The sequence below is a fragment of the Fistularia commersonii genome, chromosome 26, assembly GCF_037954325.1.
Source record: "Fistularia commersonii isolate RoL2024-O1a breed Wild chromosome 26, RoL_Fcom_v1.0, whole genome shotgun sequence".
In the NCBI taxonomy this organism is placed as follows: Eukaryota; Metazoa; Chordata; class Actinopteri; order Syngnathiformes; family Fistulariidae; genus Fistularia; species Fistularia commersonii.
The window spans coordinates 1,249,176-1,263,459 of NC_141309.1; the positions used below are offsets into that span (position 1 = coordinate 1,249,176).

The 14,284-nt window shown below is 46.4% G+C and overlaps 1 protein-coding gene across 2 annotated transcripts; it reads left to right on the top strand.

Annotated features, from left to right (window-relative positions):
- The first annotated feature begins 349 nt into the window (after positions 1–349).
- On the top strand, positions 350–8,683 carry LOC147218204 (chondroitin sulfate N-acetylgalactosaminyltransferase 1-like). 2 transcript variants are annotated; one of them, XM_086173369.1, is made up of 10 exons: positions 350–471; positions 1,276–1,828; positions 1,902–2,002; positions 2,077–2,255; positions 3,840–4,056; positions 4,212–4,313; positions 6,045–6,226; positions 6,356–6,450; positions 8,137–8,218; positions 8,330–8,683. In XM_086173369.1, the coding sequence occupies exons 2-10, from the start codon at positions 1,472–1,474 to the stop codon at positions 8,599–8,601; spliced, it is 1,587 nt and encodes a 528-aa protein (XP_086029495.1). In that variant the 5' UTR covers positions 350–471; positions 1,276–1,471; the 3' UTR covers positions 8,602–8,683. The 2 variants fall into 2 exon arrangements, with proteins under 2 accessions (XP_086029495.1, XP_086029497.1); XM_086173371.1 differs by lacking the exons at positions 8,137–8,218; positions 8,330–8,683 and adding an exon at positions 7,548–7,755.
- The last annotated feature ends 5,601 nt before the right edge of the window (positions 8,684–14,284 follow it).

The window sequence follows — 14,284 nt, forward strand, 5'->3', positions numbered from 1 at the left end:
AGGCCAGCAGAGAAGGCCTTGCAGGCCCTGACGGCATTGAAGACATTTTTGAAATTTAAGCCTCGCGGAATCAGCAGCAGAATTGAAATCGCACGAGCTTTCAGACGACCGAGAGGGTGAAAGGTCGCGGGCCTCCGACGGAGCGGTCCGGTCTGAACCCGCCTCTCGTCCAATCCAGGAGGGAGGCAGGCGGACGGCGCCACGACGGCGAACACAGGCTCCAATGTCAAAGTCGTGGACGGAGAGGGCGAGCGAGCCGAGGAGAGGGAGGTGCCGGGAAAAGGTGGGGACTGAGCGCAGAAGATGCACTCAGAGCGCCGGCGTGAGGCCACCACCTCTGCGGCCGCCCGGACAACGGGGGAGTTGTTTTAATCGCAAGCGGACCAAGTCGTCGCCAGCGTGCCTTCAGAGATGCGAAATCGAACGACGAGACGTCCAGACGTGACTTACAAGTGAGATTCCTGCAGGATGGTGAGTGAAACCACATCTTCTACCCTGTGTGTGTGTGTGTGTGTGTGTGTGTGTGTGTGTGTGTGTGTGTGTGTGTGTGGGGGTTCTGCATCTGCGTTTCCAGCATCGCCGTCTTAATTCGATGAGCGTCCGATCAAACATCGCGGCATGAAGCTGGAGCTTCTGGGAGCAGATGTTAGAAGGTTCACCACTTTCATGTTATTGAAATGTATTTGTTAAAATGACTTAATTGCTTAAAAAAAAACAACCTGTTCTTTATGGGAACATGTGTAATCACGGCACTTTCTCACACACACACACACGCACACACACACACACACGCACACACACTGCATGGACCATGGGTGGACCTGGAAACATAAGCAGTCTTTCATGAGATCAGCCCCTACCTGAGCAATAAAGAGCCAACTGTGCTGTGAATAAACTGATGATGGCAACACACACACACACACACACACACACACACACACACACACACACACACACACACAGACACACAGAGAGAGGCTTGTTTCTGTCACTTCCCACCTCTGTTGTCGTGGCACTCGGAGTGAACGTAAGGTAGCATTTTGCTACCTGGCCTCCTTCGAGGCTAACGGAGTTTTGTGGGTCAGTGAGACGGATATCAAACACACACACACACACACACACACACACACACACACTCGACGTCTTCGCGATGGAGTCGCGTCTTTCACAGGATCATTCTCGATGGTGTGATCACCTCATAAAAAAGCAAAAGCTCCTAACCTGGAGGTCAGATTCCTTCTCAACACCTTCAAAACAGATGTTCTGTGATCGCAGGAGATTCTGGCGTCCCATCAGGGTGTCAAGGTTTCCTCAGCAAAGGACAAGAGATGTTCAGGGGTGGCTGATGAGGACGGCAGGAGAGCGGAAGACACGTTTTCCAATTAAGGAAGAAGATCGTCGCGTGCGTGAAGGCGGCGCGACCATGTTTGAGTGAGAAGTTCGGCAAACCCTGCCGGAAAGACAGTCGGCCATGTTGAAGAGGTGGTTGCTGGCCCTGGCGGCCCGAGTGGGTCTGGTGGCGCTGGGTTTCTGCTGCCTTCTGGTCCTGCTCTACCTCCTGGCCTGCAAACCGGCGGCCCGCGGCGGCCAGCCGTCCCCGCAGTGGTCCGCCGCCACCAAGGAAGGGTACATGGCGTTGCTGCAGGAACGGGAGGACTCTCACAGACACTACATTGACAGCCTGAGCAAGCAGATCGAGCAGCTGAAGGAGGCTCTCCACGAGAGGACGCAGCAGCTCCAGGAGTCCCTGGAGAAGGCCAAGACAAAGGGGATTCTGCCTCTGGGGCTGGAGAGTCTGCACAAAGCGCCCACGCAGTTCGACCTGAAGGTAAGGACGCTTCTGCGACTGCTCGATGCTTCTTGCGAACATTAAAAAAACAGCTTTTTTTCTTTTCCTCCAGGAGTTCTTCCGGTCCCAGCTGAACCAGGCCGAGATCGTCACCGGCGTGAAGCTTCCCAGCGAGTATGCGGTGATCCCTTTTGACTCCTTCGGCCTGCGGAGGTGAGCGCGGCGCCGGCTCTGGCCCCGATCCGAACCCCTGCTCGGGATTTATTACCCTCTGCGTTGTCTTTTAGGGTGTATCAGCTGGAGACCGGGCTGACCCGGCACCCCGAGGAGAGGCCCGCCAGGAGGGACCGCCGGGACGAGCTGATAGGGACGGTGGAGACGGCCCTCCACGTCCTCAACGGACCTCAGCAACACTTGGACAACACCAGGAGGAAACATACGTTCTCCCCCTCAGACTTCATACAGGGTGAGGGACGGCCGAGCCCACCAGGTGCTTTCTCCTGGTCATTACATGGAGGGAGTCTCCATGGAGTCTCCACGGGTTCCTCCGGGTTCCTCCAACAGTCCAAACACATGCAGGAGGTTCATGAAGACCCTGACTTGGCCGGATGTGTGAACGGTTGCTCGTCTCCACATGACACATGAAAAAGAAAGTGTTTTATGTTTTTGTGGGTAAAGAAACGGGTTCAAGCAGGTTGGAATGGGTGGAGAAAAGTGCGAAAAAAAAGATCTCTCTTGCATGCGTATGTTGCAGACGCTCCTCCTGCGGTCATCTGGTGACCAGTTCATACAGACATACATTTGTCTGGAGCGTCAGGGATTCGATGGTGATGTATTCAAAGGCCAGGGTATATTTCAGTTTGTTATCATTCCACATTATGGTATTGTCTGGAGTGGCAGTGGAGCATGTTAGACTGGTGCAGGACATGTATGCTCGCCGTGAGGCAGCGGTGCGGTGTGCTGTAGGTGTAACAGAGAGGTTCAAGGTGGAGGTGGGACTCCATCAGGGATCAGCTCTGAGTCCCTTCTTGTTTGCAGTGGTGATGGACAGGCTGATGGAGAGGTTTGACAGGAATCTCCATGGACCATGATGTTTGCAGATGACCTTTTGATTTGCAGTGACAGCAGGGAACAGGTTGAGGGAATTCTAGAGAGGTGGAGGTATGCTCTGGAAAGGGGGGGGAATCAAGGTTAATTACAGTAAGACAGATTGTGTCTTTTTATTATGAGGCTACAAGGAGTGGAGATCAAGAAGGTGGAGGATCTCAAGTACTTCGGCTCAACAGTCCAGAGCGTAGGAGGGTGAGGAAAGAGGTGAAGAAATGGGTTCAATTAAGTTGGAATGGGTGGAAGAAAGTGTCAGAGGTAGGGAGAGATTGAAGCCAGAAGGAAAGGTAGAGGAGGGTAGGTAGGTTGAGATGCTCTACAAACAGTGACAATGACCAAAAGACAGGAGGCAGAGCTGGAGGTCACAGAGATCCTTCACCGGGATCCTTCACAGACATTAGGAATGACGGCACATGTTAGATGTTTTGGAGAGAAGCTCAGAGATGGTTGGGTCATGGACAGAGGAGGGAGAGTGAATATACTGGTAGACTGATGCTGGAGTTGGAGGTCTAGAGGAAGACCAAAGAGAAGATGATGGACGTCGTGAGAGAGGATATGAAGTTAGTCGGTGTGAGAGAGGAGGATACAAAGAATAGGGTTAGATGGAGAAGGTTGATCAGCTGTGGGAAAAACCCAAAGGAGAAGAAGATGTTTCTATATGACGAGTCATATTTGAATGCTCTTACGACGTGGGTGAGAGGGTGAATGGTTGAGAGTCTACACAAGACGTGAAGGTACGAGTGTACATCTAAATGTCCGATGACGTTAGATATACGCTCGTACCTTCACGTTTTATGAGGGTGAACGTTTGGACATCTCCATACATGGCCTTGTGATGGACTTCTGGTTGACCAGGTTCTCCAACGACAGCTGGCGAACCGGGGGAGATAACGAACGAATGAATGAATGGATCTGTTTTTGACGGCCACCTCTTGTCCACCAGGACTGACCCGAACCGAGAGGGATAGGGGGACGCTTTACGAGCTGCTGTTTAAAGGCGACGGTCCGCAGGACTTTACCCAGCTGACGCTCTTCCGGCCCTTCGGCCCCGTGATGAAGGTGAAGAGCCAGGCCGTCGACACACGCAGCATGCTTATCAACATCATCGTGCCTCTTTCCAAGAGGGCAGACACGTTCAGGCAGTTTATCAGCACCTTCAGGTATCATCTGGCGCGGGACTGTGATTGTTACATGGCTTAACTGAGCTGCAAAGGAGGCGAAGCCTCTGAGATGTCTACGTACGTTTTGTGACGTTCCTTCTTCGCTGTTTTCCGGTTTTTATTTCACAACGTGTCCCTTTGTGGTTTGGCTTCAGAGAGGTGTGCATCCGGCAGGACGGCAAGGTCCACCTCACCGTGGTCTACTTCGGACGTGACCAGATCGAGCTGGTTAAAGCCGCGATGGACCAGACCACCAGGTAGTTCACGTGTCTACATACTCATCTCCGCTCAGTCGAAGTCTGTGATTTTATTTCAAAGTGTGTCCGTCAAAAATCTGACCTAATTTAGGGACTGGAAAAAAAGAAGCTTTCCATGGAGAGCATGTGTGGACCACACTCTTTAGCATGATCTACAAAAAGCTCCAGGAGCGAGCACGTGGTGACAGCGGCGAGGAAACGCCGCCTTCTAACCTTTTGACGAGTCCCGGCTCAATGTGGGCAGCCTTCTGCCTCGACCAGTCAGTACAAAGATGGAGAAGAAGTGTCAGAGAGACGGAGGGGAAATAGAGAATACCAGTCCCGGTAATAGTTCCACGCTAATAGCGTTCATATTTGTCAAGATTTTTTGAAGTACCCGACCCGAGTCTACGAGCACTCTGAGGAGGTGAGGCATTTTAAGACGTTTATTTAAAAGGAAGTGAGGAATCTAAGGAATCAGGAACTTGCAAGAGAGGGTCAGATGTGGAATTCTGGACCCAGGAGAAGCCTGGGGAAGAAGGGGACGGGCGGCTAGCATACACTGACATGGGAAGAAGTCGGTCGAGGATGGGTGGCTAGCAAACACTGTTACTGGCAGCTAGCATACACTGACATGGGAAGAAGTCGGTCGAGGATGGGTGGCTAGCATACACTGTTACTGGCAGCACTGTTACTGGCAGCTAGCATACATCCTTGAGTGCCAGGAAAAAGTCACTCGAGGATGGGTGGCTAGCATACACTGTTACTGGCAGCAAGCATACACTGACATGGGAAGAAGCCCGGTCGGAGACAGGCGGCTAGCATACATCGGCATGTGAAGAAGCCCGGTTGGGGATGGGTGGCTAGCATACACTGTCAAGGGCAGCTAGCATACACCAACATGTGAAGAAGCCCGGTTGGGGATGGGTGGCTAGCATACACTGTCAAGGGCAGCTAGCATACACCGACATGGGAAGAAGCCTGGTCGGGGATGGGTGGCTAGTATATGCTGTCACGGGCAGCTAGCATACACCAACATGGGAAGAATTCCGGTCCGGGACGGGCGGCTAGCATACAGCGTCAGGGCCAGCTGGGATACACCGACATGGGAAGAAACCTGGTCGGGGATGGGCGGCTAGCAACACCGTCACAGGCAGCTAGCATACACCGAAATGAGAAGAAGCCGCCTGGTTGGGGACGGGCGGCTAGCATACACGGTCACGGGTGGCTAGCATACACGGTCACAGGGTGGCTAGCATACACGGTCACGGGTGGCTAGCATACACCAACGGGGCAGAACATGGGAACAATTAGGAGATAATAGGTTTTACTATGGAGATGATGAGGATGCAACCGAAAGAGTCATTTAATATTCTATTTGCAGGTTAAAATAACAACGTCCCTCTAAAATGTGAGATCATTCCTTCGGCTGGTTTCGTGCACTTCATGTTATGATTGACTTGGAAGGAGGATTTCTGGATGCTTTCTTTGCCGGCCTGGCCTTGTTTTACTGATGGTTCCACTCCACTGAGCACCATCTGCTTTTATTTCCTGTTTTTTTTTTGTTTAGTTTCCGCCTTCAGCTGGATCCCATGTGTCCATTGGTCTCACCGGAAGTCACAATGAATAAATTCGTAAATTCAGGCTTTGAATTCAGGCTTTTTGGGGCACGTCTGGCCGTCGGCGTAGCTTCAGCAGGGGATGTTCTGCAAACACTAATTAAACCCAGGCTATGACCTCGTCTTCCCCCAGGGAGACTCGCTTCAGGAGCTTCACGCTGATCCAGCTCAATGAGGAGTTTTCACGTGGGCGAGGCCTGGAGGTGGGCGCCCGAGCCTGGAGGCGGAGCCAAAACGTCCTCCTCTTCTTTTGCGACGTGGATATCCATTTCACCGCAGATTTCCTGACTTCCTGTCGCCTCAATGCGGAGCCTGGTGAGACGGGCGGGGGCTTCACGGGCAAAAATTCACTTTAACTGCTGATCGTAACCCAATCACACACACATCTGTCGTTTCCATAAACAAGATGTTGTGTCACATGTGGACTGGTTTCTTCTTCTCCAGGTAAAAAGGTGTATTATCCTGTGCTCTTCAGCCAATACAACCCCTCCATCATCTACAGCAACCTGACTGTTCTACCCTCCATACAACAACAGCTGGTATCCATCTATACATACATACATACATACATACATACATGCACACACACACATATGTGCATGAACACAAGCATGCATACAGTTTTACACACATGCATAAAAACATGGATGCATTTTTACATGCATAGATAGATAGACAGATACATGCATACACACTTGCATGCACACATACAAACCTACATATGTAAGATAAGAAAAGCTAAGATCAACTTTGTTGAAATTCCTTCGTCACAGCAGCGTAACAGTTATAACGTCAAAAAAATACAGAAAAAAGGAACTAAATATGAATATAAATATAAACAGAAAGGCAAACAACAGGAGATAGCAAGACAAAAAAAAAATCCACAAATAGATAGACAACAGACGACAACAACGTGCATGAAAACATTCATATACGCATGCATACATGCATTTTTAAATACATTCAAGGACTCATGACTTTCATTGTTATTACACAGAGCGCGACGATATTTTGACACAGCAGCTCTCGGCTTCAGTGGAATCAAAACAGATGAAAAACAGCCTTGAAAAGCAGGACACAACACAGCAATACAACGATAGCAGCATCTCTGGGTTAGAGATATAAGACAGAAAAAAATTTAAGACAAAAAATATTCAAAAAAAAATACAAAAAATAAAAATAACGACCAGAAGAATAAATAGATAAATGTGTAGAAAAAAAAAGTAAGAAGTTAAAAAGTGGAAAAAAAGTTTTTTTTGCACTGTACTGCACTGCCTTTTTTAGCATAGCCGCGATGTCGGTCGTCCATACATACAAATATAGAAACATGCATGTGTACATGCATACAAACATACCGTCATTTCTGGGCTATTGAGCGCACCGGCTAAAAATAAGAAAATAAACCTATATTTACATAAATAGGTTGCACTCGTCTATAAGCCACAGGTGTCCACGTTGTACATTTACACTTTGAATTAAATACATACCGGTAACATCCACAAATATGTTCTAGAAATGTTTTTTTTGAACAGCGCTTGTAACACAGCTGCTGAAAAAGATAAATAATAATCTATTATTTTTCTTATCCCTGTTTTCCTTAAAACGCTGCATGCACGATGGCACGTGGAACCCTGAGAAATCAGTCAACGCAAATTTTCAGGAAAACCGTGCAAGAAAGCACCAGAAGGAGCGACGCAGTGGCAGGAAGTCAGTCCATGATCAAGCCGCGATTACCAAAGATAATTGATGATACCGGAAAATGCTTTTTTTTCCGAACAGGGGCTGTAACACGGCTGATAAAAAAGAGGAATAATAAATAACTCGAGGAAAAGTCCATCCATTTTCTATCCACGCTTCGTCCTCCTCCAGCTGACGGCTATCTTGGTCTTCCTCCTGCGCAGTAAAACCGATAAAGTCGTCTTTTTTTGTGTCGCAATTGAACGGCCGGAGAATGTTTTGGTCTGATGTGACGAGGCTAAATGCTTTGGCACCGTGACACTATTGAGCTCCAAAAAATCCCTAAATTAGCCGCATCGCTGTTTAAGCCGCAGTGTTGAAAGCATGTGAAAATAGCAGTGGGATACATTTGACATAAATACATACAAACATAAATGCATGCACACATACAAACCAACACAACCTAGCAATCAGGTGTGAAGGTTTGTGAAAATGATGGATTTGTAATCTGTATTTCAACTCATTCATTGTAAATGTATTTGTGTCAGGTCATCAACAGGGAAACAGGTTTCTGGAGAGACTTTGGGTTCGGCATGACGTGCCAGTACAGGTCTGATTTCATCAACATAGGTAACCAACAGTGTGTATGTGTGTGTGTGTGTGTGTGTGTGTGTGTGTTTTGGGTTGGTACAATGCCCTTATCTACCACGGCGCCGTCAAACCGTCTGCATCTGCTTGCAGGCGGTTTCGACCACAGCATAAAAGGTTGGGGGCTGGAAGACGTGCACCTGTACAGGAAGTACCTTCACAGTAAGCTGATGGTGATTCGCTCCCCATCTCGCGGCCTTTTCCACCTGTGGCACGAGAAGAACTGCGCGGACGACCTTCCTCCGGACAAGTACAAGATGTGCATGCAGACCAAAGCCATGAGCGAGGCGTCCCACGGCCGGCTGGGGGAGCTGCTCTTCAAACCAGAGATAGAAGCTCAGCTGAAGAAGCACGGCGGAGTTTGATGGACGATGGAGCTCAGATTGATACTTTACGCAATGATATGATGTTTTTATTCTGCTCCGATAAAGACGGCGCTGATTCTGGGGTATTCGGGTTGACTTCCTGTCGGGCCCGCGAGCGTCTGCTTTCGTTTCCAGTCACCGTCTACCAACAGTTCCCTCTTGAAAAAGATCTCCGTGCACACCGAGCCGTAGGAAACAGCGGAGATGCCGCGGTACGTATGCCGGGCCTGTAGATGGCGCCGTGGTGAACTAAAAACAGGTGCAAGTGTAGAGACACAAAGATGGCTTCCACAGCGAGGGTGAACATCAATAATGGCGATCGATTGAACCACAAAGTGGAGAAATTGACCATTGTCAGCAACCTTGGAGCGATACATCCCTGCAGGTTCTACCTTATCTTCTCCTTTGGGCTGCAGCCCATCATCCGCCTCCGTCCATCACCCCAACCAACCTCCTGGCCTCTTTATCTCCATCCATGACCTCCTCTGTCCAGTGTGACTTTATCTCCAGAACATCTAGCATGTCCCGTCCCTCTGATGGACTCCTTCCTGATGCTCCCCATCATCTCTGCCTCCTGTCTTCTCCTCGGTGTCACGGTTGCTACTCTCACCTCCATCTTCTCCACCTTACATTCTGGCTGATACTCTTCTATCACCTCTGACACTTGAGAGACTTCAGGTTTTATATCATTGTTTTCAAGACTAATATTCCAACAAACCCATCAAAATAAATGAGGTGAGAAGAAACGACTGCGGAGGTTTATACGACCGCTAACGTCGGCGAAACTCGTGAAACGAGGTTTACAGGAAATGTTCGGACGTGGAGGAGCCAGATCTTCATCCGATTTGTCTTTTCTCGGGTTCTTTGCTTCATCCGTGAAGCTGACCTTTGTCACGGGAGGGCAATTCGGAACTCGGCGTGCTCAGATGTGAACGCCGAGCACTTTGTGCTTCAGACGTCTCGACGGCTGATTCAACGATTTCTGATGAAGACAGAGAAATACAGAAGTGCGACCAAATCCTCGTTCCACTTCTCCCACATGACTGACATTTTCACTTAAACCACAACAACACCGGTTGAACTGCTGGGTTCCACCCAAACAGGGATGCCGTTCTCTGAGAACCTAAAAACACCAAAAACAATTTTCGCGAATGCCGGTCTGGTGTTCGAGTTCTGTCCCGGTCGTGGACGCGTGGGTGACAATCATTTTGATGCAGATATATTACGATATTAGACATTAAACAAACACATGGGGTTTTACTTGGACAGATGAATGGGTGGATGGATAAGATAAGATAAGATAAGATAAGATAAGATAAGATAAGATAAGATAAGATAAGATAAGATAAGGTAAGATAAGATAAGATAAGATAAGATAAGATAACGTAACGTAAGATAACGTAAGATAACATAAGATAACGTAAGATAACATAACGTAACATAAGATAACATAAGGTAACATAAGGTAACATATGGTAACATAAGGTAACATAAGGTAACGTAACATAACGTAACATAACATAACATAACATAACATAACATAACATAACATAACATAACATAACATAACATAACATAACATAACATAACATAACATAAACTCTATTAATCCCCATAGGGGAAATTCCTCTGTCACAGCAGTGTAACACTTATAATGTCAAAAAAGGGGCATAAATATGAATATAAATATGAATAGAATAAATAGAAAGATGGAAGACAGAAGCTAGCAAGACAAAATAAAAATATCCATAAATAAATGGACAGCAGACAACAACATCAGAGATGACAAAGGGCAACATCGAGGTAGCAAGGGTGAAAAATACACAGCTAGAACTAAAAGGCAATATAAACAGATTGACAATAATGAATAGCAATTAATAAAATAGATAAAACAAAAATAGGCAGGATGTGTGCGGCGATTTTAAATATCATTTCGGCTATTAGCTAACAGTAGCTAGCGCTGCTGATATTGTCAGTCGTAGATAGATAGGGTCTGTCCCTCCCATACAGTACCTCCTCTTTTTCCATCGTACTCCTGTTTTCTATCCCTGCTTCCTTTGCAACCAAACTGGCCGAGGCAGAAGGCCGCCGGCATTGAGCTGGGATCTGTCCCATCTGCATGGGTAAAAGGCAGTTGTTCCCTCGCTGCTCTTCCCAAATGCTTGCAATGTTGGGTGAAAAGGTCCCTTTCAGGTCATCTTAAAGAGTTGTGGTCCAGACCTGCTCCGTATGGAACGTGTCATCAGACCACTGGGTTGGGAATCGGCACGGTAGAAATAAAACCTGACTTGACTTTTACTCTGCAATTGGATGTTTGATTACATTTAAAAGCAGCCTGCAAACAAGTCCTCAGAAAAGTATGTCCAATTCTGGGCGTTTGTGTGACATGTTGAATTGATTGTGCGTAAAGTCTCATAAAAGTGGAACATCTGTAGTGGCAGTGAAGTATGTTAGACTGGTGCAGGACATGTATGCTCATCGTGAAACAGTGGTGTGGTGTGCTGTAGAGGGAAGTTCAAGGTGGAGGTGAAGCTCTGAGCCCCTTCTTGTTTGCAGTGGCGATGGACAGGCTGACAGATGAGGTCAGACAGGAATCTCCATGGACCATGATGTTTGCAGATGACATTGTGATCTGCAGTGAGAGCAGAAAACAGGTACAGGAAAATCTAGAGAGGTGGAGGTATGCTCTGGAAAGGAGGGGAATCAAGGTTAATCGCAACAAGAAAGAATATATGTGTGTGAATGAGAGGAACTCGGGTGGAACGGTGAGGCTACAGGGAGTGGAGATCAAGAAGGTGGAGGATCTCGAGTACCAAAGGTTGACAGTCCAGAGCTTAGGGTTCAGTTAGGTTGGAATGGGTGGAGAAAAGTGTCAGAGGTACTATGAGATTGAAGACTATCAGCCAAAAGGAAAGGAAAGGTGGAGGACACAGTGGTGAGAAGATCTACAAACACTCACAATGACCAAAAGACAGGAGGCAGAGCTGGAGGTCCCAGAGATGAAGATGCTGAGGTTCTCTTTGGGAGTGACCAGGATGGAGAGGATCAGGAATGAGTCCATCAGAGGGACGGCGCATGGTAGATGTTTTGGACAGAAGCTCAGAGATGGTTGGGTCATGGACAGAGGAGGGAGAGTGAATACTGTAGTGACTCACGAATGTTGGGATTTATGTTGATGCTTGTTTTCTGTGTGATTTTGCTGGGGTTGCTTGGAATTTTGTGTGTGTAGTCTGTTTTTTTTACCTGGATTTGAGCAGGAACAGTTAGTTGTATCGCAGGCTTGTGTGGCATTTCTGTGGCAAACAACAGCTATTGCTTATTAAACAGACATTTTGCCGTCAACCGGATGTTTTCCCTGACTAAAGTACTACGATATATTGGTAGACGGATGCTGGAATTGGAGGTCCAGCCCGGGGGTCGGCAACCCGTAACACCCAAAGAGCCATTTGGACCCGGTTTCCTTGGAAATGAAAACACTGGGAGCCGCAATTACTTTTTGATGTCTAAAATAAAGGTACCACTGTATATATTACTTTTTATTACCTATACACTTTGTGAATTTCAGAAGCAACACACTACACACTTGTTTATACAAAGTATTACGGAGAAAATTATATTTTATTTATGTAATGAACTCATTTTGAGCTTTGGGCTTTCAGAGTGTGTAGCGGAGCCTTGACCTGAATTTTAAAAATAAATCGGGACAAAAATCACTGTGTCAGTAAACAATAAAAAATAAATATTTGCAAAATATCTTCATAAATATCTATTTCACCTGGTTTATGGGACTTCTGCTCCTGAACTTCTGCGCACAGCATCTGCAAATCGGGACTTTACCGGCTGGCGGGTATACCGGCTTATTTTGAGTGGCGAAAAATAATAAATATAGTTTTATTTAATATTTCAAGATCACAATAATCTGCCAACTTAGAATTAAAAGTTAAAAAAAGGAGTTAACACAAATGAAATACACTTCAATTAAATATTTATAAGTTATTTTCCCAAGCCACTTGGAGCCGCAGTGTAAAGATGGAAGAGCCGCGGGTTGCCGACCCCTGGGCTAGAGGAAGACCAATGAGGAGATTGACAGATGTAGTGAGTTAGAGAGGAGGATCCAGAGAACAGAGTTGGAAGGAGAAGGTGGATTGACTGAGGAGACCCTGAAGGTAAAAGCCCAAAGGGAAAGAAGAAGCACAATGTGTGCAGCAAAGCGCCAAGAAACCCACCGGGTGACCAATGGCAGACAGCTGACCGGCTATTAATAGTGTAATTGCTGTCACTCAGTGAGAAAGAGAAGGAGGAGGAGGAAGAAGAAGAGGAGGAGGAGGAGGAGGAGCTGCATCGTCCGAGGATGTCGTCGAAGCCACACCTTCCCCGGATAGGCCGAGCAAAAAGCCGTCTGGAGACGCTTCCAGCTGCACCTCGGACAAAAAAGTACCCAAGAGAGCGATCGAATGAACTTTTATTCTCGGAAAAGAATGTTTTCATGTTCAATATAAACTATGATTTGAACAATTTGAAGGTATACATGTATTTTTTTGGCATGAAGTATCACCTCGAACCGCCCCACGGTTCAGTTTTCATTCCCTTCCCCGCTTATTTCCTCACAAAGAACTTTTTGTCGCTCTTTTCTGAAACGCCATCATTGGAATATTTAAAAAAAAATTAATTTCCTTTCCTCTATTTCCTCAGTGGAAAGTCAGTTTGGAACAAAAAACAGGCTTGTGGAAAACGTACAACCACATACAACCATTGACCGTGCACCATGTACATAATTTGTCTATTTATTATCTTGTGCATACTCTGCAATTTTGCAATGAGAGCCAGGAGCTCAACCTTCCACCGTGCCTGCAGAAGGACAATTCAAAATCTCGAATCTTTAATTCACCCCCTCGTTTTCGCGACATTTAGATACTTACAACCATTCAGCCTCCCATCTTTGTGCTTAACACCTTAAGACACTTTATAGCCTTGACTTGTTACTTAGACACTTTATAGTTTTATTCGTATTTCTTATTCTCCCCCCCTTTTTTTATACTGTTCATACAATTTCCTACTATCATTTATTATTGTTATGTTTTACTTGAAACTCTGGCACAACAATTTCCTTTGGGATAAATAAAGTTGTTCTTATTTTTACTCTTATTCTTATTCACACGTCTGGACAAAGTAGGATCTCCTGAGCATTTCACAGCCTGCTGGCCCGTTTTGCTTTTTTTATCCGTCCTGCTTAACCAGTTTAATAAGTAGTTTCAATCAATATTGAATTTAGAAAGACCTTTTTTTTTCTTTTGTTTAATTTTGCATAGATGATGACATACAGAATAATGTTGGTACATTGACACGATCATTAAAAGTTGAAACAAAATGGCAAAAAATGGAAATATTTAAATTGCAATTGTCATTAAATAAGAAATGTGACCCGTCAGCCAAAATAATGATCCACCCTTGGTCTCCATGAAGCTCCTCGTAAAGAACCCTGAGGAACCTTCACGCAGACACATAAAGACGCCACATTTTGAGAATCCAACCAGGGACTTTGTAGAAGCAAAACTTCACATTTGTCCCTCTTTAACACAATATTATATACACAATATAACACAATATTCACACTATTTCTTCCCCCTCTCTCTGGTTCAGACCAAGTTTCCTTTTGTCCGAGCCGCACCTGAACGCACCATGA

Coding starts and splice junctions, on each gene's coding strand:
- LOC147218204 (XM_086173369.1), top strand. CDS start 1,472: ATGTTGAAGAGGTGGTTGCTGGCCCTGGCGGCCCGAGTGGGTCTGGTG. Junction 1,829..1,901: donor CCACGCAGTTCGACCTGAAG/GTAAGGACGCTT, acceptor CTTTTCCTCCAG/GAGTTCTTCCGGTCCCAGCT. Junction 8,219..8,329: donor GTCTGATTTCATCAACATAG/GTAACCAACAGT, acceptor ATCTGCTTGCAG/GCGGTTTCGACCACAGCATA.